This window comes from Podarcis muralis, chromosome 5, assembly GCF_964188315.1.
Source record: "Podarcis muralis chromosome 5, rPodMur119.hap1.1, whole genome shotgun sequence".
Taxonomy (NCBI): Eukaryota; Metazoa; Chordata; class Lepidosauria; order Squamata; family Lacertidae; genus Podarcis; species Podarcis muralis.
The window spans coordinates 79,732,956-79,756,617 of record NC_135659.1 but is presented as its reverse complement, the minus strand read 5'-3'; the positions used below and the strand labels follow the sequence as shown (position 1 = coordinate 79,756,617).

At 41.8% G+C, this 23,662-nt stretch overlaps 2 protein-coding genes across 6 annotated transcripts; one reads left to right on the top strand and one right to left on the bottom strand.

Annotated features, from left to right (window-relative positions):
* The first annotated feature begins 2,200 nt into the window (after positions 1–2,200).
* Positions 2,201–11,079, top strand: TTPAL (alpha tocopherol transfer protein like). 4 transcript variants are annotated; one of them, XM_028735068.2, is made up of 5 exons: positions 2,201–2,299; positions 4,966–5,420; positions 6,681–6,874; positions 7,414–7,524; positions 8,379–11,079. In XM_028735068.2, the coding sequence occupies exons 2-5, from the start codon at positions 4,982–4,984 to the stop codon at positions 8,652–8,654; spliced, it is 1,020 nt and encodes a 339-aa protein (XP_028590901.1). In that variant the 5' UTR covers positions 2,201–2,299; positions 4,966–4,981; the 3' UTR covers positions 8,655–11,079. The 4 variants fall into 4 exon arrangements, with proteins under 4 accessions (XP_028590901.1, XP_028590904.1, XP_028590903.1 ...); XM_028735071.2 differs by lacking the exon at positions 2,201–2,299 and adding an exon at positions 2,320–2,493; XM_028735070.2 differs by lacking the exon at positions 2,201–2,299 and adding an exon at positions 2,500–2,967.
* Positions 11,080–11,386: 307 nt separating this feature from the next.
* SERINC3 (serine incorporator 3) lies at positions 11,387–22,524 on the bottom strand. Of its 2 annotated transcripts, XM_028735066.2 has the most exons (11): positions 22,347–22,520; positions 20,192–20,244; positions 18,329–18,490; positions 17,320–17,480; positions 16,554–16,633; positions 15,829–15,966; positions 15,070–15,239; positions 14,539–14,629; positions 13,994–14,177; positions 13,194–13,418; positions 11,387–12,201 (listed from the first exon to the last, which is right to left on the bottom strand). In XM_028735066.2, exons 2-11 carry the CDS (start codon positions 20,198–20,200, stop codon positions 12,063–12,065), a joined length of 1,359 nt encoding a protein of 452 aa, XP_028590899.1. In that variant the 5' UTR covers positions 20,201–20,244; positions 22,347–22,520; the 3' UTR covers positions 11,387–12,062. The 2 variants fall into 2 exon arrangements, with proteins under 2 accessions (XP_028590899.1, XP_028590898.1); XM_028735065.2 differs by lacking the exon at positions 20,192–20,244 and having other exon boundaries at positions 22,347–22,524.
* Between the last annotated feature and the right edge of the window lie 1,138 nt (positions 22,525–23,662).

The window sequence follows — 23,662 nt, the reverse complement described above, 5'->3', positions numbered from 1 at the left end:
TTGGGATGAGCCTAAAAGCGAATTTAAATCCATCCTAAAGGAAGAAGTAAGACTACAGTGGTACCTCGGGTTACATACGCTTCAGGTTACATACGCTTCAGGTTACAGACTCCGCTAACCCAGAAATAGTGCTTCAGGTTAAGAACTTTGCTTCAGGATGAGAACAGAAATTGTGCTCTGGCGGTGTGGTGGCAGCAGGAAGCTCCACTAGCTAAAGTGGTGCTTCAGGTTAAGAACATTTTCAGGTTAAGAACAGACCTCCGGAACGAATTAAGTACTTAACCCGAGGTATCACTGTATACTGTATGAGAATTGTACGCATTTGCGGCCCTGCTTCAATTTGTGACGTGCATTTGGCACCCTCTGCTGGCCAAATGTTTTAAGTGAACTAACTGGAACAGATTACAGCTGGCGTTGCCACCCATGATGCTCTCCAGGCAGGGCTGAATCTACTACCAGCCTGCAAAGGCTGCGGGTTGCGCATTTTCGGGTTGCGGACCACGCCGAATCTGGAAGTACCGGAACGGGTTACTTCTGGGTTCCGGCACTCGCGCATGCGCAGAAGCACAAAATGACGTCACGTGCATGCGCAGATGTGCCGAATTGCGTCACGCGCATGCACAGATGCAGCGCTGCAGGTTGCCTCCCACACGGATCACGTTCGCAACCAGAGGTATGACTGTATGAAACTAAAGTAGGATTGCCATATTTCAAAAAGTGAAAATCCGGACACAAAAGTTGTTGAGATTCCCCCCCCCTTTTTTGGGGGGGGTGTAATTGTTGAGCTGCTTCTTTTGGGGGGTGGAGGACAAAATCTACACTTACGACACGTCCGGATTTTCCCAGACATTTTCTGCAATTTCCGCCCAGACACAGCCAAATACCGTCTATGTCCGGGAAATTCCAGATGCACAGCAGCCCTATCTAAGGAAGCTTAAGCTCCAGGGCCCCTAATCCACTGTCCACATCACTTAACAAAATCAAACTGATTATTTTTTGATTGAATATAATTCAACAACCCCGATGTTTGAGAGTCGGTAGCACAGATGTTGCAAAGGTGGAATGTCACGGTCAGTTGGCTGTTCTGCTAAAGAGCGCTTAAATCCTTTATGTATATTGTCTCTAGAAAATGACATCGCAGGAACGCTCTCAAATGGTGAAACTGTACTTGAATATGTTGCTAGGAAAAACCAGATAAAGAGTATTTTGTAAAATGTGCTTCATGTAGTATGAGATAATCCAATACAATCTGAAATGTAGTTAATTTAAGAAATAAATAAATTGTGGTGACATGACATGGGACAGCCCCATTGAAGATAACAGTGGCTGCTCAGACCTTGTTGCAACAGTTCAAGCTTCAGGGCATGGGCGTTGCCAGGGGGGTCAAATAAATAAATTTAAAAAATACTTAACTAATTGAGGTTCTGCCCCCACCCCAACATACCGTAAATCCTGGCTACACCCATGCTTCAGGGACCCAAAATTGTAGGTCTGCCACTGACTCCAGATGTTTCACACCACAATCTGATGGGCCAGATGTTCTGGAGTTGTGGTCTAAAACAACTGGGTTGGAGAGGAATGCGTTAAGGGGTAATGAAAACAAGCACTGAGCCTTAATGTAAGAAGAGAAGCTTCCTTTTGCATAACACCTTATTGGGTCCAAGCATATTGCATGATTACATTAAAAGCCTTAGTGTTTGGGGCAGAGCAGGTGAGGGCATTTCAAAGCCCTGCCGCAGAATCCGGACAACAGATCTAATCCTGCCCTTAAATTAACTTTTTAAAGGTGCAAAGTACAAAGACGAGCAAACACACTAAAAGTGCCCTGGAGGAGTCTTTCCTGAATTGCCCTTTGGCCAGTTTCTTTTCTGCTTTTTTTTTTTTTAATAATAAAATAAAATAGATAGAAAGCAGGGTCATTTCAAAGCACTTGCGATCTTTTTTTTAAAAAAAGACAAAACCCTACCTCTTCTTTAACTCTACCTTATTAGAGCTTGGATTCCCGTCCTTTCCTCTACCCTCCCTTGACCCTGCGCAAGGTGGATTCTAAGCCCTGACATACACCGGGAACCGGAATTACGGCTCCGAACCAACAGACTGCGACCCTTTACTCCGCAACTGCACCGCCATCCAGGAATTCCGCGCATGCCCAGTCTAGTTTACCCTCCGCCCACCCGCGCGTTCTTAGGTTAACTCAGGGCGGGCCGAGGTTTGTGATGTCACGCGAGTGCTTCCGGGTCGCGAGCGGGTTTTCTTCCTGGAAAGTGTCCCTTCAGTTTCAAGTGGAGCTGGAGCTGCGGTGAGGGGACGGGGACGGGGAGACCGGAGGGCGGGAGGGAGGTGTTGGCGTCTGCTGCTGCCCCTCCTGAGGTGGGAGCCCGGGGAGGCCTGGCGGGCGGTGGCCGGGCTCCAGCCGAGGACTTGGGCTGCCTCCTGGACGTCGCTTCGGCAAAAGCCGCGCGCGGTTTCCCAGGGAACTGGAGGCTTCCTAAGGTTACTCGTGAGGAGGGAGAGTTTTTCTTCCCTCGGGTGGGAGCGGGGGAAAGGCTGCCCAGCGAAACTGGCAGGCGATTCAAGACCAGTAACTAGCCCGGATCCAGCCAATTACCTGGGTTCCATTGAAACATATGGGCATAGCTGCCAACTTTTCCCTTTTCTTGCGAGGAATCCTATTCGGAATAAGGGATTTTCCAAGAAATCCCAACTTTAATGGAGTGGCAGACAAAAATGTTTGAATACATAGAATTGGCGAGATTGACTTTATAAGATTCGGAACCAAAGTTCAAAAAGGATTGGAGTAAATTTGTTGAATGTATACGGAGTAATTGTAAGAATTTAAAAACTGTAGCAGGGTTAATGTAAATCTTGTGGTGTGGATGGAGTGTAAATAAGAAACTGTAAGAAAAGATTTGAGACATGAAAACCGTTGAAGGGATGGAAGGAAGTCCGGGCGCAATAAGGCGCAGGGTAAATAAGAAGACATACAAATTTTTGAATGTAAGAGTATTTATTTTATTTGTTGTTGATACAAAAAAGCAATAAAAAGTATTTGGAGGGGGGAAATGGAATAAGGGATTTTCCCTTTAAAAAAGGGAAACGTTGACAGCTATGCATATGGGGCTTGGGAGTCGCTCTTCGCTTTATTTTGCGTTCAGTGGGGTCAGAAGTGTGGCTGGCATGGCCTGGATCCAGCCTGCTTTGTACGAAATTGCGAGGAGAGATGTGCTTTCAGAGAAGGTGGCGGTGGGCATGCCGTACATCTAGTGCCAGATTTACAAGCTAAACAAGCTATAGCTTAGGGCCCCACTCTCTTGGGGGGGACCCAAAAAAATAAATGGGGAAAAACCTGGATGTACATTTCCAAAATAGAAGATAAAAAACAAATAAAATAAAACCTACATACAGCAACCTATTAGGTCCATAAATTACCATATAGCATATATTCAACACAAAAAAGTGACAATTTGTTGTTGACAAAGGACAGCTGGACATATAAAGAGCCCCATTACCTTCAGTAGCTTAGAGCCTCATCAAACCTAAATCCGGCCCTAGTCTGGATCTAGTCAGATGTGTACGAAATTGGGAGGAGTGATGTGCTTTCAAAGAAAGTGGCGGTGGATATGCCATGCATCTAAAGCAGCAACACCTACCCACTCCAAGAAAAAGAACATGGGGGGCTGTAGTTTTTTACCCCTCAGAGAGCTACAGTTCCCAGATTCTTTAAGGTGCAAGTGCTTTAGATATACACGGCTAGTCAGATTAATGGGCAGGAAAACACCTGTCATTGCCTGTGAGTTATGGTAGGTATATGACAGCTAAATGCTCTGCGGAAGCATAGTTCTGTTTGACTCCTAGATTCTGGGATTCAATGTGGGAGGCTTTCTTGTGGGCTTCTAGGAAATGCCTGGTTGGCTACTATGAAAAACAGGATAATGGACTTGATGGACCTTTGGTTTCTTCCGGCAGGGCTTGTCTCGTGTTTTCATGAGGGACTGTTGTAACATGGAGTTGTAATTCTGCCTTTGTCCTCACCTGTCTTCCCCCCACCCTGTCAGCTCATAACCTTAGGTTGACAAGTTTTAACACTTCACATTATCAAGGAATAGTTACAGCTTTGGTCCCCAGCACAATAACAATAGATTTGTCCATAAATTTTGGCATGATACTCATAGGTAGCCATTGGATACTGCTCTTAAATAGCACATGTTTTCCTTTTCTCTCCTGCATCAGGGATGTTTGGTTTAATGTGTTGTCTGAACCCAGGCTCATATTTTGTCTCACTCCCGATGAACCTTGAGAAGAATGCTGTTGTGCTGTGCTCAGCTCTTTCTTGTGGGTTTCCCATAGGCATCTGGTCGGTTACTGTGAAAACAGGAGTAGATGGCCTCATCCAGCAGGCTCTTCTTCTGTTCTTACGAATTGTAAACCAAGAACAAGATTACAGCTCATCCTTTGTCTGAATGAGACAAACTATGAGCTTAGGTTCCTATAACACGCTTAACCCTCAGCACTAAAAGACTCGAGGCCACAATCTCCTCTCCAAGAGTTCACACGCTCAAGTGTTTGCATTAAGTGATAGTTTGGCTTACCATTCCTGCAAATTGAGTTCTGCATCACTTTCAGAATATTGCAGCTCTTAGTGGAAAAGCACCCTTCCCCTTGAAGTTGAAATGAAATCTTATATGCAAATTTAAGTGGTAGGTGATATCTAACAGTATCTTGTCATAAGCAATGTGCAGTTATACTGGGGTAGGTGGAGCTATTCCTGTACAAACATTTCTCTGAATCAGAGCTGACTAAAGAATATTTCAGAGTGATTTTTAAGCCCAAATAGAACCAATAAATAGGTGTTTTGTTTTGGAATTCTTAAGACTTACATGGAAGACTAGGTAGATGCTTCTGACCAATTTTCCTAGATGCTGTTTGTTCATAGTATTGTGTTATTGTTTTTTATCTTCCTTGCAGATTTTCCCACTAACCAATGTCAGGAAATGGTGATGGCACCATTCCAAGTCCCTCTGTGGGATCTCTGTCAGAGATTGAGGTCCTGCCCGATCAGCCAAAGTATGTGTGCTCATTGTCCGCTGAGCTTGTCGCCAAGGCACGTGAAGAGCTGCAGGAAAAACCTGAGTGGCGGCTTCGAGATGTTCAAGCCCTCAGAGACATGGTGTGCAAAGACTATCCTAACCTGGGAACATGTTTAGACGACGCTTTCTTGCTCAGGTTCCTTAGAGCCCGGAAGTTTGATTATGATCGGGCACTTCAGCTTCTAGTGAACTATCACTGCTGTAGGAGGAGTTGGCCTGAAGTTTTTACTAACCTGAAACCGTCTGCTATAAAGCCTGCCTTAGAGTCTGGTTTTGTCACTGTGCTTTCTCACTTAGATACTGAAGGACGCCATGTTGTTTGCATTCGCCCAGGTATTTTTTTTAATACTTCTTCTCCCCCTTTGGTTAACTGTTTAGGATTGCTTCTTGTGTCTTGCTACCAAAATCTATTTTTAAAAAAGATACAAATATTTCATTTGATGTTGATGCTTTCTTTCCCCTATTACTAATAGTACTGCATCGCCCAGTAAAATGCTGTTAATGACTTGAGAATTGTATCATTAATTCACGTACTTCAGGGAGTTCAGTTTTCAGAACACATTTTTTTATCTCTAATTTCTGTATGAGGAGATGGGATGTTGTTGTTGTTGTTTGTTGTACTTATATAATTTCTAGAGGACTAAAATCCTACATTTCCTTTTGTTCCTTCCTGGCATTCCATAAATATTTACTTTTTCTTCTTGTTACCACCAGTCTTTTAAAGTAACACTTTAAATTGTTACTTAAATCTGAATTGTACATAGGAGACAGAATACGTTTTCAATGCTAATATGGTATGTTGTAACATAATATATGAGCTAACAGAAACAAACATCCTCAGTACATACATACAGTATTTTCAGGCATATATTATCATTGAGGAAATCACCAAAAATATTTCAAATTTCAGTTGTGAGCTAAAACACTGGTGCAGACATATCTTTGAAAGAAACTCGATTTTGAGTAGGCCTGCCTTAAACAGACCATAAAGGAGTATGATATTTTTGATCTCTAATGGAATGGTTTGGACAGTGTACTGCTGAAGAAAGTAACTGGGATTTATTTGTCCCTGATTGGTTAATCTACTGCTGTTATGTTCTGGGTCCAGTTCATTGACGTAGGAGAAAAGATGTGGTGACGACAGTTTTATGGATCGAGGCTGACAATTTGGCCTCTTAGTAGTTTAAACCTCCAGTCATCTTGTCCTGAACTTTGGCCAACACCATGCATGGTGACAGCCCAGAGAGAAAAAACCAGGCAAGCAATTTTAGAACTCCCTGCCTGTTGAGATCAAACAGGTGCCTTCACTGTGCTCTTTTGGGTGCCTGCAAAAAACATTGTTGTTTAGATAAACCTAGCCAGTTGAAATAATTTTAATCTGTTTAAGTATTTTAACTTTTGTGTCTTTTAAATTATGGTTGTGAATTGTTCTTGATTTTATTGTTTTATCTTTTTGTAAACTGTTTTGAGGGTTTTTTTGGTTTTTTACACACTGTGTATAAATTTTATGAAATAAATAAGTGATATAAATAATAAAATGTACTGTTGGTTTATTCAGCTTTGCAACTTATCATCTCTGTCTTATAACCGTAGACAGATGGATCCCAAGTAACTACCCAATTACTGAAAATATTCGTGCCATATACTTAACATTAGAAAAGCTCATTCAGTCTGAAGAGACCCAGGTGAATGGAATTGTTATCCTTGCAGACTATAAAGGAGTCAGCCTATCTAAGGCATCTCATTTTGGTCCCTTTATAGGCAAAAAAGTGATTGGAATTCTTCAGGTAAGATCTGAATCTATAAACGGAAAAAATAATTATATAACCAACAAATATTAAAAGCCATTTCACTTGACACAGCTGCTTTTGGAATTGGGTGGGTTTCAACAAAAGAGTGGAATATCTTTGTGAGCATAGTTTATCTTTGAAACCGTCTTCATTTTCAATTGAAAGAAACCTGGATTTTAATTATAAGAGATCCTTATGAAGCTTCGTGTAATCGGTATCTTCTCTTAAAATATTATATTTCACCTTGGATAAGACGTGTGTGTACTTTAAAGTGTTACCTTGTGGTGTCCTCTCAAGGAAGAATGAACAGCACACATCTGTGCTTTAATCTTCACAAATATATATAAAAATAAAAAAAACGAATCTTCACAAATGTACATGCTGCCTACAGATCTTTTGTAAGGAGCTATTTTTGTTCCATTGTGAGTTCATACATAAGTAAATTAAATGTGTGTTTTTTGAAAACTGGTAGAAGCTATTCATAAAGTAACCAGTATTTATTTATAAACCTGACTGGTATTTTTTTTTTTTTTTAGGATGGCTTTCCTATTAGAATAAAAGCTGTCAATATTATAAATGAACCTCGAATATTCAAGGGCATTTTTGCCATCATCAAACCCTTTCTGAAAGAGAAAATAGCAAATCGGGTAAGTGGCTATTTTTATTTATTCATTCATTTAAAGCATTTTAATCTTGCTTGTCAGCTGAAAATGCTGCCAGAGCAGCTTACATAACATCAGTAAACACAAGACAACCCTTGCCCCAAAGGCTTACAGTCCAAAAGACACAACAAAAGTAGCTAATATTGCAGACAGGCTGTTGTTCATTCATAGAGGTCAGACTAGCAAGTTGCATATATCTGTAGTGTAATTGTGACCAATGAAATTCTACTTGGCATAGCTGGAAGGGGCCTCCTCTTATCTTCTCCCACCTTGCACAGCTTACAATGGCAGAGGAGTAGTGGCTGTTGCAACCAGGTGGGTAAAGGTAAAGGTACCCCTGACTGTTAGGTCCAGTCGTGGACGACTCTGGGGTTACGTGCTCATCTTGCTCTATAGGCTGAGGGAACCGGCGTTTATCCACAGACAGCTTCCAGGTCATGTGGCCAGCATGACTAAGCCACTTCTGGCGAAACAGAGCAGCGCACGGAAACACCATTTACCTTCCCACCGGAGCAGTACCTATTTATCTACTTGCACTTTGACGGGCTTTCGAACTGCTAGGTGGGCAGGAACAGGGACCAAACAACGGGAGCTCAATGTGGTAAATTTGTTTCCTGCCATTCACCAGCAGGCCCCAGGGTGGGTCACAATTTAATATTAGGATCAGCCTGGTCTCTTGTTGCCACAGTTGTTTGGATACACAATGTGAATTATACTCTGAATTTCTTGAAATTGAGGTATCACATTATTATTTCAAGAATACTGTATCAGAGTGTTACATTATTATTTCAAGAATACTGTATCAGTGTTGTTGAAACTTCTGGGTTTTTCTTTTTCAGTTTTTTCTTCATGGGTCAGACTTGAGCTCTCTTCACCACAACCTCCCACCATGGATCCTACCTGAAGAATATGGGGGCACTGCAGGGAAACTGGATATCTCTGCCTGGAATGAGCTGCTGCTGGCCTCAGAAGATGACTTCCTGTATGATGCTTCTCTTCTGGCTCCCTCCACTGACTCTTCTCCTCTCGACCCATTATTGACTGGGGAGATTGATGAGAAGCAATGTGATGACTCTTTGCGAAGCTTGAAAACGCAACTCTATTCCTGCTATTAACATAGCAGTTAAAGCTTCCAAAAGGTCACCTTCCTGTTTACAAAGGGATTACGAACTCTGCCTTGTTCTTAGGTAGACTGTAGCCTAGGCGTAGAGACAGCTGAGGGAGGCACTTTACATTGGAACCAAAGCAAATTAAAAAGGGGAAGCCATGGAGCAAGGTGAAGTTCTACCGCAATCCAGGAGAAGGGTGCAGTTTTGAGGCACCGTAAACGTTGTGGTTTCTTGACCCTTTGCAAACAGCAGCATCTCCTAAGATTAAACTTATGTGACTTAAGGAACGTTGCTAACGCCAAGGTTTTAAGCACAATTATTTGGAAGTAAGTTGCTCTGAAATTAATGAGACCTGCTTCCAAATGAGCAAGTTTAAGGTCAAAGTGCTAGACTTTCTCAGGCTGAAAAGAGCTAAAATGGCCAACAGCTTTGACAAAGCGGAAGTGTCATAATGCATTATACAGTACTGACTTTCCCTAGAGAAGTAAGAAATAATATTGGTTGTGTGATATAATGGTAGCTGTTTTACGGCAGGCTAGTTTCTAGGAGTAAATGCCGGGCTGCCATTCTGATACACTTTGGTTTGACATGCTCTGATTATCGCTATCGTTATTCAGTTATTTCCACATATAAGCATATTCTCTTCTCTTGTAAGGGGGTGTGTTGCCACTGAGATGCAAACCTTAGACTTGAATCTTGCAGACAGGGTTTGCAAATGCAGTGGGTATCCTTAAAACCACTGAAATCAATGAAAGCACATGTTCACTCTGCCTAATAGAAAGCATTAAAGAATCTGTACACCGTTTTTATGCCCATACTTGAATTTGTACCAGGACCAACTGAAAGGGACAGGTAATTCTGCTTATTAGCTTAGCTGCCAGTTAATACCCTGCCTTAGTTATAGAATTCTATTACCATAGGTCTTGGCGGGGGGGAGTGTAATACAGAAACTGTCATAGTTGTAGATGTCTGTCCAGCAAAGCAAGGATGCGTGTTTAGACGTGTTTATTTCTGAGTCTCTGTAAACCAAATGGACAGGGTATTTTACAAGCACAATTTCTGTTTTGTAAATGTAACTATTTTCCGTTCAGTGTATGTGTGGACGGGGGGGATGTTATCAGTTGGACCTCAGTGCTAAATTGGCTTCCTTTTACAAAGGTCACTTTCTGTCCGTCCTTCATGGTTGTCCTTGTTAATGTGCATTAGTGCTTTATGTCTTCCTTTTTATTTGTGGCTTATCTCATGTGTGTTTGGTCTTGGAGTTATGTACGCAGCTTCCTCTTCTTTCAGAGTCTCAGAGTTGTAGATTAACCTAGATATTTGTGACATCCAGCACTTCAGCCTGAAACCTTTGTGGAGATTGAATTGACTGCTGTTTCATGTTTAGAGGGAGGCAGGTCAACACTTATTACCACCTCATCTTTTAGCACTTTCAACTAGATGGTTGGAGCCATTTGCGGAGGCTTTTACCTAGTGCCAACTACAGACCAGAAACTGGTGCTTATTGTAAATATGAGATAAGGTTATCAGCTGGTGGACTTTTTGTATTGTCAGTGCCAAACTTGTATTTCCCCTCACATTAAAAAAAAAAAGGCATAACCATCTGCCTCTGTATTGCCAAAAGGTGAAGCAATTTTGTGTGCTTGAACTAGAGGCCCCATTGATTACACTATGTGGTATGTTATCAAAATAGGCCATCATAGGCATTTGAAACAGGTTTTATTATTATTACGCAAAGCTTTTTACAAGTGTTCTGAAATGGATATACTAGGTGTAAATATTTCTTCTGGCAGTCACAGGTAGCTCCTGTGCATGTAAGAAGTGTGAAAACACGTGATACTGAATGATGAAGTTCATTATTGTGCAGAAAAAGATCTAAATTCATCTTTTCATTTAAACTGTCCCTCTAAGTTTGGGGCAAATTAAACAGCTAGCATAGTGTTACAGAAGTTAAAGTTCAGGTATTATGTTTATACTAATGCACTAATTTTTCAAGTAGAGATATTAGCAGCTAATAAATCTAATGTACCCTCGACCTTTATTTAAGAAATTATTTGGTCATATTGAAACAGTACCAGGCCTTAAGAAAGAGACATTGGTAACCTACCACAACTGTCAAATTGCCTTTAAGTCTAACAGAAAATGAAAGATACTTGAATTTATACAGTGGGCTTGACAGGCACTATTAAAATTTTTGAGGTTTTTTCCAGAATAGTAGTTGAGGTGCTTTATTTCTACTGTTCCGTCAGTCAGTTTTGGCATTTTGCTAAGTAAATTGTTTCAGTATTTGTTTTGCCTTTTGCTGTATGTAGAAGTCAGGTGTTTGGTTACAGTATACACCTGTGAGAATTTATTTTTATATTGCATTTTATAAAAGGAATAGTTTAATTGTAACTTTATGCATGAGTGGATATTAAACCATCTACCTTAAGACAGCCTCATTATTTCAAGACAATATTTGCTTCCTTGTTAAGTCCATTTTAAATTCCAAGTGTATCAGTAAATACAATTAACACAATGGGATTTGACTGCCTTCTGAAGCCATCAAGGTATGTGAAGGGGGGTGGGGGGTGGATTAATTTTTTAAAAAGCAGCTCAGGGAGAGAACAACTGATCTTCCATTCTGTGGTGCTCATTATCCCAATTTCCAGACATGAATTGATTTCTCTGAACTGTGGTTTGAAAAGATATACAGGATTTTTCATACCTCTGCCCAATATAAAGAGACACTGAACAGGTAATTTTAATCAAACATGTTTATAGTGCAAATGCCAAGATTGACAAAACGATGCACTGGCTTTTACTCACATCGCAAATATTAGACAAAAAAGCACTTCAAATTATTTTAATATAATTTAATTAAAGCATAGTAGATACTTCATTTGGAATTAACTGACAAATACTAAAGTTCAGTAGAACTTTTCTATAAAATTGGTCTTCTACAGTGATCCAAAAATTGCTAATTTGAACTTCCCATACTACATAGCATGCTGCTCCATTGAGAAAAACAGATTATGTTAAAATGCCATTAAGCATGTTTTCTTGAAGTGGAATGTACACCTGCAGTATGGCTTTCACTTCCATATACTGAAGCATTAGAATAACTTTAAAATATATTACTTTAAGCTCAAGCAATTTTTCTTTCAACTCGGCTGTTTACACTACTGGCTTTTTTACGGTATCAAACAGCACAGCTGTAGTAGACTAATGGTAAAGCTAGCTTTCATTTAAACGTATCAAAATGTACAGAGCTTAGATTTTTGCGTCAAGCATTATACAAGTTAGCAGCTTTCTATTCATCTGTATATGTTGCAGGAGAGATGGCTGGAGCCTTGGCTCCAAGAAGCGATACAGACCATTTGGCTTTCAGCAGAGAGGAACTTCATGTTTCTATGCTTTCAGAAAAATTATTGTTTAATTGAAGTCCCGATTAGGAAGGACAAGAGGTGCCACTAAGGTCCAGAGATAGAGGAGGAGACAAACCCAGCTGGAGGAGATCTTCACCCAGACAGCTGGCCACTTGCTTGTCAGAGTTTTGAATTCGGCGTCAGGGCTGTGGAATGAATAAATGGTAAAAATGAATTAAGCCATAACTTAAAGCCTAATTTATTCATGCAAGAAACTAGGGGTTAGGGTAACTAACAGGAGCATTGTAACCATGTTTACTCAGAAGTAAGTCCCATGAAAGCAACTGTTTCTTCCTGTCAGTGCCCGAGCGGGCTAGCTGTTGACAAGATGTCATGCAGTTTGAAGCATAAGAGAACTATCTAGCTTAATGAGTTAAGAGAGCTGGAATATTACAGTGGCTTAACAGGAAAAACAAAAAGAGATTCAGCTGTATGACATATATCATACAGACTGAAGCAGGTACTATGCCACTACCTTTATTTCAAACTTAATTTGGCTATGCGCATATCTATTGTACACTGAGGAATTCTAGAGACAGTGATAATTCTTTTAATTCCAACAATCAGCAAGGCTGGGAAACGAGACTACTAATATACTTCATTAGATACTTAAAAAGGGCTCAGATACACCAAGTACCTATCCTACTTTATAGAGGTGCAAGTCCTACAATTTTGATACACAACTAGAAGCAGCATATTAAAGCACACATTATGAGCTGGAAGCTTCTGGCTTTACTCACAGGGTGACTTTAGGTAAGCCACACACACATGGAAGTAGCTGACTTTCATTATAAAGCTGTCGCAAGATTACAGAGAATGCATGTAAAGCTCTCGGCAATAAAGCAGTCAATACTATTATTCAGTAATTGTGGAAGATCAGATAGTTTTCCTTGCATCTCTAGGCAAGGCTGGGAAAGACAATCTGAAAGCCTGGCAAGATGCTGCCAGTCAGTGTGCACAATACTGAGCAACATGGACTAATGTCCAACTTGGTATAAGGCAGATTCCTAGGTTCCCATTTTTTAAGAAAGTAAATTTAAAAATAGTAGTTAATATTTGAGATGATTATGATAACCTCACTGTACTTGTCAGCAGCAATATTATACTATCTGATTAAATCTCCGCAAACTATTCTTACCTGTACCAATTAGTAAGAGTCATCATGATATACAAGGAGGCAAGGAACAGCATGAAGTGGAAGAAGGCATAACTGTACTGGACACCATCCTTTTCATTATCCGGGACCCGGCGAATTTCTCCATCTTCTACATCGCTACCAGTTCCGGTAGTATCATCCAAAATGACACTGTCACTTGTCGACAGAGTCAGTTTGTTCACTTGACTGTTGTTGGAAGATCGGATACTGCAAAACCGTTCAAGGAAGAGGGTGTTAAATGTTTCAGATTGAATAAGAAAGTTGAAATCTACCAGAAAATAGTTTAGCCTTATTCAAAGTGCCCAAGAACACCTGAGTCTATAAGTATGTAATGCAATTCTACCAAAGATGCTAAGTAGACCTGGCTACGTAAGCTGCTTGGAAACGAGACCGCTGGAAACCATATAATCTGCTTTCAACTCTGGGAGGAGGAATGAATTACGGGTGTCAAAAATACATTAAAAATCCTTAGAAGGGGTGGGAAAACTATGGCCCTTTAGAAATGGATGGACTACAACTCCCAACTTTCTTGACCACCAGCCACGCTGGGAAGAGATAAAAATTCATAGAATTCCGTTACAGTTGAAGTCTAGCTCAAATACTTTATTAATGGCATAAGATGCCCTACTGCTCCAACAATTTGATGAAATGCGCCTAACTATGTTCAGTTAATGTTTCCCTTGATTCAAAACACAGCAGCTACCTGTTTATTATGCCTAAACCTACGATGCGATTCTCAAGAATTTGCCTGAAGTTTTGAAACTACAGAGATCAAATGTTACCTGGAATACAAGAGACAAAGTACGAAGACTGTAAGTCCAACAACGCTCTGTGCATCCCACCACTGCAGCTTTTGTGGTCCAGGTGTAGGAACAACAGGTACAATAGCAGTTACATTTGCTGGGATGGAAGTAGGAGCAGCTATCTGGCTGATGATGTTCAGAAGACTTGGGTTACAGATGCGTTCTGGAAAATAAATTCCACAGATTTATAAAATAGTACTCACTCTCAGGAGAGTTTATAGCTTAGTAATAAGCCCAGAATCTCTTTGCCTGTCATAGTGAAAATGCTCTACAAAAAACTTGGAATTCGATCTAATTCTTCGCCCATCATGAACTCACAAAGTATATATGATTTCCAGATGTGAAGTAGCCGGACAAGAGATTATTTGTTGCCTTCATACTTAACCAAACTGTGCATCTCTTAGAAGCCTGCAGGGTTCCAATTCCTAATACACTCAAAGATTCAGTATATTTTTATTCCTTCGCAACTGTCTCCACTACCATTAGTTTTGAAGGAACAATTATCTGCACTTATGAAAGCTTACCAGGCTCATTGGACATGGCTGACCAAGTGAGGTACATCGTGTAGAGAGTAATGATAGAAGACTGAAGAAGGCCAGAACGAGGCTGGTGTTCCTGTTTGAGACAAGCAAATTTTATATAACTGAACTGTACCTGAACCATGTAGATTGCTTTTTTGTTTAACTCCATGTTGGTTAGCCTTGACTGGAAAGATTTCACTTTCACTACAACTTAAGGCTTCTGTACAGAGGGGAATATGAAGCATAAGTAGCGGCACAAGAACTACTTGGGGAACTGATGCTTTTCTCATTCCACCCCTACCCACATATATTATTTCATGTATTTTAATACAGCCTCCAGACTCTTCTTTCAATATCTAAATCTGTTTCTTGCAAGCAACTCTTCTAGAAATGACTATACAATCTTGCTAGTTGTGTTCCCCAGCCCTCGCATAAAATGTCTGCTGTCATATTGCGTCTCAATGCAGTCAGCTAAACATTAGGTCAGCCTAAGCTATATCCCACACAATAATCCCAATGCATAATTCATCATACCTGGACTTTTGGAAGGACTGATGTGATTGACACAGCAATGCAGACAAGCATATTAAAACTGATGAAAAACTTGTTCTCAGTACAGGCATCAGGTTTTGTGTAGAAGACATAGAAGAGCACAACGGCAATAAAGGACAGGGTGTAGAAAAGGCCAGTACATGCCAACAGAGCTAAAGAAAAAGCACATTTCAACGTTCAATTGTTAAATTACAATGCAGTTTTTCAAAAGATTATCAGAACACCTATTAAGACTGTTTCAAATAGGAAAATATTATCCCTCTCATCCATGGGAAATACTGACATTCTGCAGGGCTTGCATAATATAATACCACAAATTAGTTATAAAGCATTTTCTTATATTATATGGCTGCCTTCGCAACTTTTTACTAATAAACACATTTAATATTCAAAAGTGCTATACAATCACACCAACATCTCACGTATTTTCTCCATAATGAAAGAAGAGCAACTACCTGGTTTGCTCAGAGGCAGGCAAGACGTTGGCAAAGTTAAGATTTAAATGACGTATCCTTCATTCCGAATGTCACAACTTCTTATGCAACACCCAATTCACACCTTGCTACAGTGATAGCATTTAAGCAACAATGTTTAGCAGGTGTTGGTGGATCCCATTTTTTTCACTAGGCACGAACTTGTTTTATCAACAATGCTGACACGCTGGCCAATAAACACAGAGTTTCATACTAAACTTCTTGCCTCCTGCTGATTTCTGCTACTCACTAGTTAAACGGCACTTACCAGCATACCAGCATTTTGAGTTTCCTTCTTCCATTCGTTCAACCCAGGATTCATTCCAGGAGTGCGCAAAATCAACAAGCAGTACCAGCTGGATTAAAATGAAGCAGAAGGCGCCACACGTGCCAATAGCAAACAATGCTAGAAAGAAAAGGAGAATGTTATAATCAACCTCTTAACTTCTGACGACCTCTGGCTAAACATATTTAAAGGACGTTATAGAGCCTTTGGGTGGAATTCAGCATCTTGCTATGATGAATGTTTCCTCCCCACAAGCATTTCAGCTTACCAGACAGAGCCATCCCCCCTTTCTGCCCTCTGTACACTATTCTTGGTGTTCTCCGGACCCCCCTCCGAGTCAATTTTGGGTAACAGGGGCACACAGAGCAAAAGGAGGAAAGTCCTGTTGTGTAAACTTCGGCTTACAGAGCTCATTAGGTGAATCCAGCCCTTTATCTGCTATGTGAGTGGGCAAACGTATATGCTCCTAAAAACTTTTGCATTTAATAAGCCCCAGCTCTTCATGAACCCCAATTCTTTTAAAACGAACAGTTCAGCAAAATACGAGCTGTCCCCATAGTTGTGACTACTCTAGGAACTCATGTTGCCCCCCAAGGCATGAGAACAACTGAATCAACGCTTAGTAAGACACTTTACTGAATACCAAATGCTTCACTGAATAGCAACAAGCTAAGGGAAATTCTATTTCCTCATCCATCAATGCTTGCCTGTTGTGAAAGGTCCTTCTGGAATGTAAAATGCTCCAACCATGATGCCAACAATGGCAGCTATTTTGAAGAACCAAAACCTGTTTTTTAAAAAAGGAGAACACTGATTAGAATAATTTCTCTTAAGCTAACAAAGTCAAGCACCTTTAAGGGTTGTGCCAAAGTATTATAAAGATAGGTGGTCACGTATATGCCTGCAGTTACTTGGGTTGCAATCTTAATCTCACTTAGCTAAAAGGAAGCCCCATGTCTACTTCAAGCGATTCATGACATATTGTCTTTTTAGATACTGTATGTTTCACCTGCTCCTGGTAAATAACCCCCTGGTGATCCCTTCCTAGAGACCCTAACCTAGGGGTGAGAACATGGTCCCAGATCTCCACCAAGGCCTGCCTGCCAGATCCATCTCACAGGAGAATGGGGAAGCACCCAGGAGCCAAGGACTGATGAGCCCCAAATGGAAGTGTTAGGTTAACACCTCAAAGGGAAGCCCCATCAAAGTTGCCCACTTAATGCCTAGTATCCAGTGGACATAAAGCCCACCCTGCCCCACAAATGCTAGAATATATTTAACTGGACTTTGCTGTTAGTCTATGAGTATCTTTTTTTAAAGTAGAATCTAGGAGTTATACCTCTATTTCGCCTCACGGGGGCACTAGCTCCCACTCAGTAAAACACGAACATATTCACTTGGCCATTTTCTATGCTTATGAGTTTAATACTCTGGGCAGAGGAAAGAAGAGACCAGTCCACATTCCCAACCTACCCATTATGTACAGAAGCCCTTGGATCTTTACTTGATTTCACTTGTATCATGATTAGTGAGAAGAGAAAGAAAAACACCGCCATGGCAAAACTGACTCGGTAGACTGCTCTGTATCCAACCAATTCTTCACAGTGAACCACCTTATCACAAAATCCAGGCACCTGAAAGAAGAGAGCAACAAAGCCCAAGATTTTTCTCAGCTGAAGCAGACTTTGAAGGCACCTTACAAAATAATAACACACCATTTTACTGAACGTTCGGCATATGCTTCCATTGCTCAACAAGATTTGAAATGCTGATGAAAAATGAAAGCTGATGTTCTCTTTGCACTACCAAATGGGTGGCCCACTTTATAGTATTTTGGGGCTTCATAAAGCCCACAAACTACACATAAATCACCCTGTGTCATGGCAGACAGACTAGAAGTTTCACAACCCCTCAGGAGGTTGTGGACTCTCCTTCATTGAAGGTTTTAAAGCAGAGGTTGGATGTCCAGTCATGGATGCTTTAGTTGGGATTCCTGCATTGCAAGGGGTTGGACTAGGTGACCATTCCAACTCATATGATATTAATGCAGTGACATAACACAAACTCATCTTTAATTGAACACAATAAAGCAGGATCAGCTGAAGGCCCCAGGGCCCCCAACCACCAACATGCAAAAGAGGTACACACCTAAGCAGGGAAAGACTACTATTGCAGCAAACCAGAGAATCCTAGTGAAATAGCATTTGAAGAGAGATTGCATAAGGCGGCTAACTGAAGCTTAGCAAAATAAATCTAAAGATCTTCAGCTTATACATGGAACATTCTTCCAATACTAGCTGAGATAGGACACTGGAATATGAGTCCAGTCAAACAATCCACTTGCCCTTCCCTTCTTACAGCAAGTGTCTAATGAAAATACTGTCATCTCATATTTCAGTCTCTGTTGCATGCCATATGATATGTAGGTGAATCTGTGCACCGTGACTTGTGTTACAAACACAGTCACAAAAAGTCTCAGTACCTTTTTCAGCTGCATTTCCATTCCCGGTGCCAGCATGATACAAGCAACAACAGTACTTAGTAGAAGCAAGAAGGCATAAATAAGCCGAGTCACCGTAGAGTTCTTGCTGTTGGGACAACAGCGACACAGCAAACATGATGCACCGCTGCACAGACATGGTATCTGTAGAATGGAAATGAAAATATTATCTTAAGTGTTAACTCTTACATACAAAGTACATACTGTGTATAGAGTCAAATGAATCTAAAAGGTAAAGGACCCCTGGACAGTTAAGCCCAGTTAAAAGCGACTATGGGGTTGTGGCCCTCATCTTGCTTTCAGGCCCAGGGAGCCAGTGTTTGACCACAGCTTTCCAGGTCATGTGGCTAGCATGACGAAACCGCTTCTGGCGCAATGGAAATGCCACTTACCTTCCCACCACAGTGGTACCTATTTATATACTTGCACTGGAGTGCTTTCAAACTGCTAGGTTGGCAGGAGCTGGGACAGAGCAAAGGTAGCTCACCCTGTCATGGGGATTTGAACTGCCGACTTTCCGATCCGCAAGTCCAAGAGGTTTGGTGGTTTAGACCACAGAGCCACCTGCATCCCACTAAATCTATCAATCTATCTCTACCATGAATCTATCACCATCTTATAAACCAGTATAGTTAGTTTTTAGAAAGAGAAAGAGTATATGGTTTAGCACTATGTCCAAATTGTGTACGTAAAATAATCATAAACCACAACATGTTCTTTAATGGCTGACATATTTTCAGAATGGTTTGTGCTATTTCTCTACGGATAAACCACTCTCTAAATTTAAAATGGCTTTTCAAACTGTAGCTTTGTCAGATAGCGTTGTAGTTGGGGAACCAGCCAGAGCTAAAAAATGGTGCCATTTGCTGCTGACCCCATCTGCACACTGGATCAAGGAGCACCCCTAACTAGATGATTTGTAGAAAATTCTTAGAGCCATACAAAAATAAAATTGAAATATATTAAAATATTCTATAACAAGTCATATATCTGGGCAGTCACAAGAAAATAAAGAAAACTCAAACTGGTTCATCCACAAACAAGCGCTTTAAGCCTCGTGTTTCATAAAAAGAGCAGTCAATGTCTGGCAGCCCTTTTGGCTGATTTAAGAGGAAAAAAGCAACTGCTAGTTCCAATTTAAATGGTTGATTATAGTTTATCCATCTTGTTTTATTCTTGAATGTGCTGCTTAACGTATATTTTATTGCTAATTCTACTCCTAGTGGAAAGCTGGCTGGAAATAAGCAAAGGCAGACCAGTGAACCATGCAGATACACTATGGGTTGCTAACTGAACAGATGAGTGCCTTCGTCTTACAGCAGCTTTTGAGTTAACTTATTCCTAGTGGCATGTTATCAGTTCTCGCAGGTACAGTGGTGCCCCGCAAGACGAATGCCTCGCAAGACGAAAAACTCGCTAGACGAAAGGGTTTTCCGTTTTTTGAGTCGTTCCACAAGACGAATTTCCCTATGGGCTTGACGAAACGTCTTGCGAGTTTGTTTCCTTTTTCTTAAAGCCGCTAAGCCGTTAATAGCCGCTAAGCTGTTAATAGCCACTAATAGCCGTGTGTCGCAAGACGAAAAAACCGCAAGACGAAAGAGACTCACGGAACGGATTAATTTCGTATTGCGAGGCACCACTGTACATTGGAATATCCCAGCAGCCACTGTAAGAATCAATGAAGTGGATGCTGCAAAACTATTGTACTGCATGTTTATTGTTAGTTGCACATGCCCACGACTCATGCCTCAGGTTCATGCACACACACACACACACACACACACACACACACACACACACTGCACACTCCATTTACTCATGCCTGAAAACAAAGGAACACAATACCTTGCACATATGCACATAACTCTCTCTTGATAGGGACTAACTCCAAACTACTACTGGAAAAAGAAAAACAGGCAACTCAAACTGTTGGTGGCGAGGGTAACTCATTTCTACACTACTCTGAGAGGTCATGGAAACGCTGAGGAATATCTCCGAACAACTTTCTGTTCTTTCAAGTGCATGGAACTGCTTTGCAAATGGATGCCATCATTTCAGTGAATTATGAAACGTCTGATAACTTGGCAGCACAAAAAAGCTTACTTTTATGTAATAAAAAGTCTTAATATTTGGATGCACTTTGGAGGGAGATATAGCTGCTAATGTTAAGCTTCATGCCCTCTCTGATGACAAGAAATATGAAATCATCCCTTGTTCAATTGGCTATGACAGCTCTCCCTTATTTAAAGAGATGTTGCCTATTTACCATCACTTAATCTGAATTAATCTTGCTTATTCTAAATGCCTCAGTGCTACTGCAGATGAACACACATTCTGTATTCGAACATACCACAGTTGTGCTTGTAGAGATCCTAGTTTCCCCCCCAAAAAAATTAATAAAAATTTAGGCTGATCTACTAAACCCATCCAAAACAGCCAAATGGGGCCAGACCAAGAAAGTTGATAAAAAAGGACAGTCACCTAATACTGGATTTGTAATACCTGCTTACACAGGAAAAAGCTCATGGATAAATGTTAGCTGTCAACGTGCTGAGAAGGCTATGACTCAGCCACCACTTCCTGGATTAGGAACTAACATCATTCCTAGAGATGAAATCACAGGTCTTGGCGAAGAGAGGAAAGAGAACCACAGTCCAAATAAACTCTCCTTCCTTGCCATAAAGACAAACAGTAGGCAAAAATAATTAAAAAAAACCACAGCCCCCCCCCCAAAAAAATCTGATGTTTAGGACAGCAACCACTTCCATAATTATTCTTTTTAAAGCTATAGATAAGAAATATTAAACATATGCCAAAAAAGAGTGCAATACTACTTTGTATACAGTACAGGAATGTAGCACATCAGAGGTTTTCAAACGGTGGCCTGTGATTTTCTTGATACAACACTGGTGCAGACTAGCAGTTTCTCACTAAACAAAATACCAGGCCCCTTTCAGCAACCTAGTCTAAGGGTAGTGATAGCACTGCTTTTGGCAATGAAACTGGCATGGGGGTGGTGGTGGTTCTTTTTTGTATCTTCAAGCTTAATCCAAAAGCAAGGTGTGTGTTTGCTCTACAATGCAGAACAAAAAGAAGTTTTATAAAGCCATCCACTGAAATCTGAGAAATTTTAAAGTATCCCACAAAAAAGAAGTTTGAGAACCGCTGCCATATTACAAGAGTAAAAATCCAAATACCCTATCCTGTTTCCAATTTGATGTTAACCTGCCATTACTAGTTTTCGTTCATTTTTGTAATACTAGGGAAGCCCAGTATTGCAAAATGCCCTGGACCCTGTGGTCATCATCTGAGGCCTTTTTTCGTATAGCTCCTCACCACAAAAGTTCTGGAGTGTGGCAACATAAGAATGGGTAGGCTGCCCAACATTCTATATGGCCTTATAAATGTGTTGGTGGGAGGCGGAAGTGTTATTGGTTTGTTTTTCTTCTTATTATGTATTTTGTGTGCTGAACATTGTATCTTTATGTTGCGAACCACCTCATGATCTTTGGAGGAAGAGTGGTATACAAATCCAAATAAATAAATCTGAAGCAAAGAAAGGCACGATTATACAAACGAAACTGGATCGGCCTAACAGGGCGAAACGAAAGCATATATCTACACAGAAGCAAGCCTCCGTGAGCTTGAGTGGGGCTTACTCGCGAGTAGAATGGGCATCGGAATGTGGCCTCAAGGTCCGTTTAGGTCCAGCAGCCATCACTCAAGGGCTCTTGCGAGGCCCCAAACCTGGACAACGAGTTATTTGTCGCGGTATTTATGGAGAAATAGTGCTCCTAGACACGGAGGTTTCGCTTTGAACCCCAGAGCCGCCAAAGGCACCTGGGAGCGTCTGTCGAGGCCGCCCCCTCAGCCTCTGTGGGAAACGGCGGCAACCCAAACACCCAGAAACAGGGAATGGGGAACGACGAGGCCTACTTCCCTCAGTCCGGAAGCCGCCTCCCGGCGGGGCCTACCCCACCTTCTCCCCCCAGGTACTTACCCAGCTGGCCAAGGAACAAACCCCTAGCACGGCCCCCATGGTGGCAACGCAGCCCCTCCGCTCTTTGCCTTCCCCCGCGTGGACGCTTCCGCCTCACTCCGTCGCCTTCCTCTCCGGGCCTGGCGCCGCCTCAGCCGCTTCTGCTGCCGCCGCCGCCGCCGCCGCCGTTGTTGTTGTTGTTGGCTCTGCGGTCGACGCCGCCACCCTTCCGGGCCGCGCTGATTGGCCGGGCGCCGCAGGCCCGAACATCGGGGGTGGGGTCTGAGCAAGCCGACCAATGGAGAGGCGAGGCCCAGCCTGTCGCGAGGCCGGAAAAGGGGGAAAAACAAAAACAGAAAAAAAGCGAAACAAGAGAGGAGGGAAGTGCTAGCATGGTTGGCGGTGACGCAATGACCTTGAGCGACGGTGATTGGCTATAAGGTTTTTAAAGGACAAGCGTTTATTGTCAGCGGTTGGCCTATTAGAGATCTTAGTCCCTTCGAGCGGGTGGGACGGAGGAGAAGGGTCCTTCCCCCCTCGCCTGTCTTCAATGGGATTAGCCGTCGTTGGTGCGAACGGTTCCCTTGGCAACAGCCTCTTTAGAGCTTGCTTGGTGGATGGGCTGCGGCTGAAGGATGGCGTTACCCGGGACCAGGCAGTTATTTCGTCATCTGCCTTGCTTTGCAGGCTGTTGCAGGAATTTATGTATAGGGGGGGGGGGGTTGCCCCACCAGCAGATATCATGCACATGCAGCCCACTACAAAAATCAGCACAATCACTTTTGTGATTTTTGTGATTTGTCCCCAAATTACACTTCATCACAGTTTCTTTCTATCTATTCAAAGGGCCTTTGCGGCACAATACCAAATGTAAGAATTCACTGATAAATGTATCTATGTACTGGCTCACTGGGAAAACTTCAGAAATTCATATAGAGGTGAGCTCAGCTACTCAGCAGCCCCTCTGCCTGAGGGATAATTCCTGGCATCCTGATACCTGAGTGCCAGACAGGTAGCCATTCCAGAAATAAGAAACCCAGATGAAGACAAGAGGGTGTGATTAACTTGGCTGGGATACAGGGAAGTGTAAATATCTCTTTTGTTACACTTGATGGGTGTTTGGTGGAGGGCAAGGAGAACCAGGATGCTCAGATTACTGCCACCAGACCTCCCCTTTCAAGATGTAACCATGATGTAGTTTGGGGGGGGGGCTGTACCATGGGAATTAGCAGCTAATTAAAGTTTGGGTGCTCTTTTGTTCAGGGTGTCCATCTTGTTCCACCTTGTGGCAGGTGGGAGTCCTGTCGTGATAGTCTTCAATAAAGACCAAGTCTGCT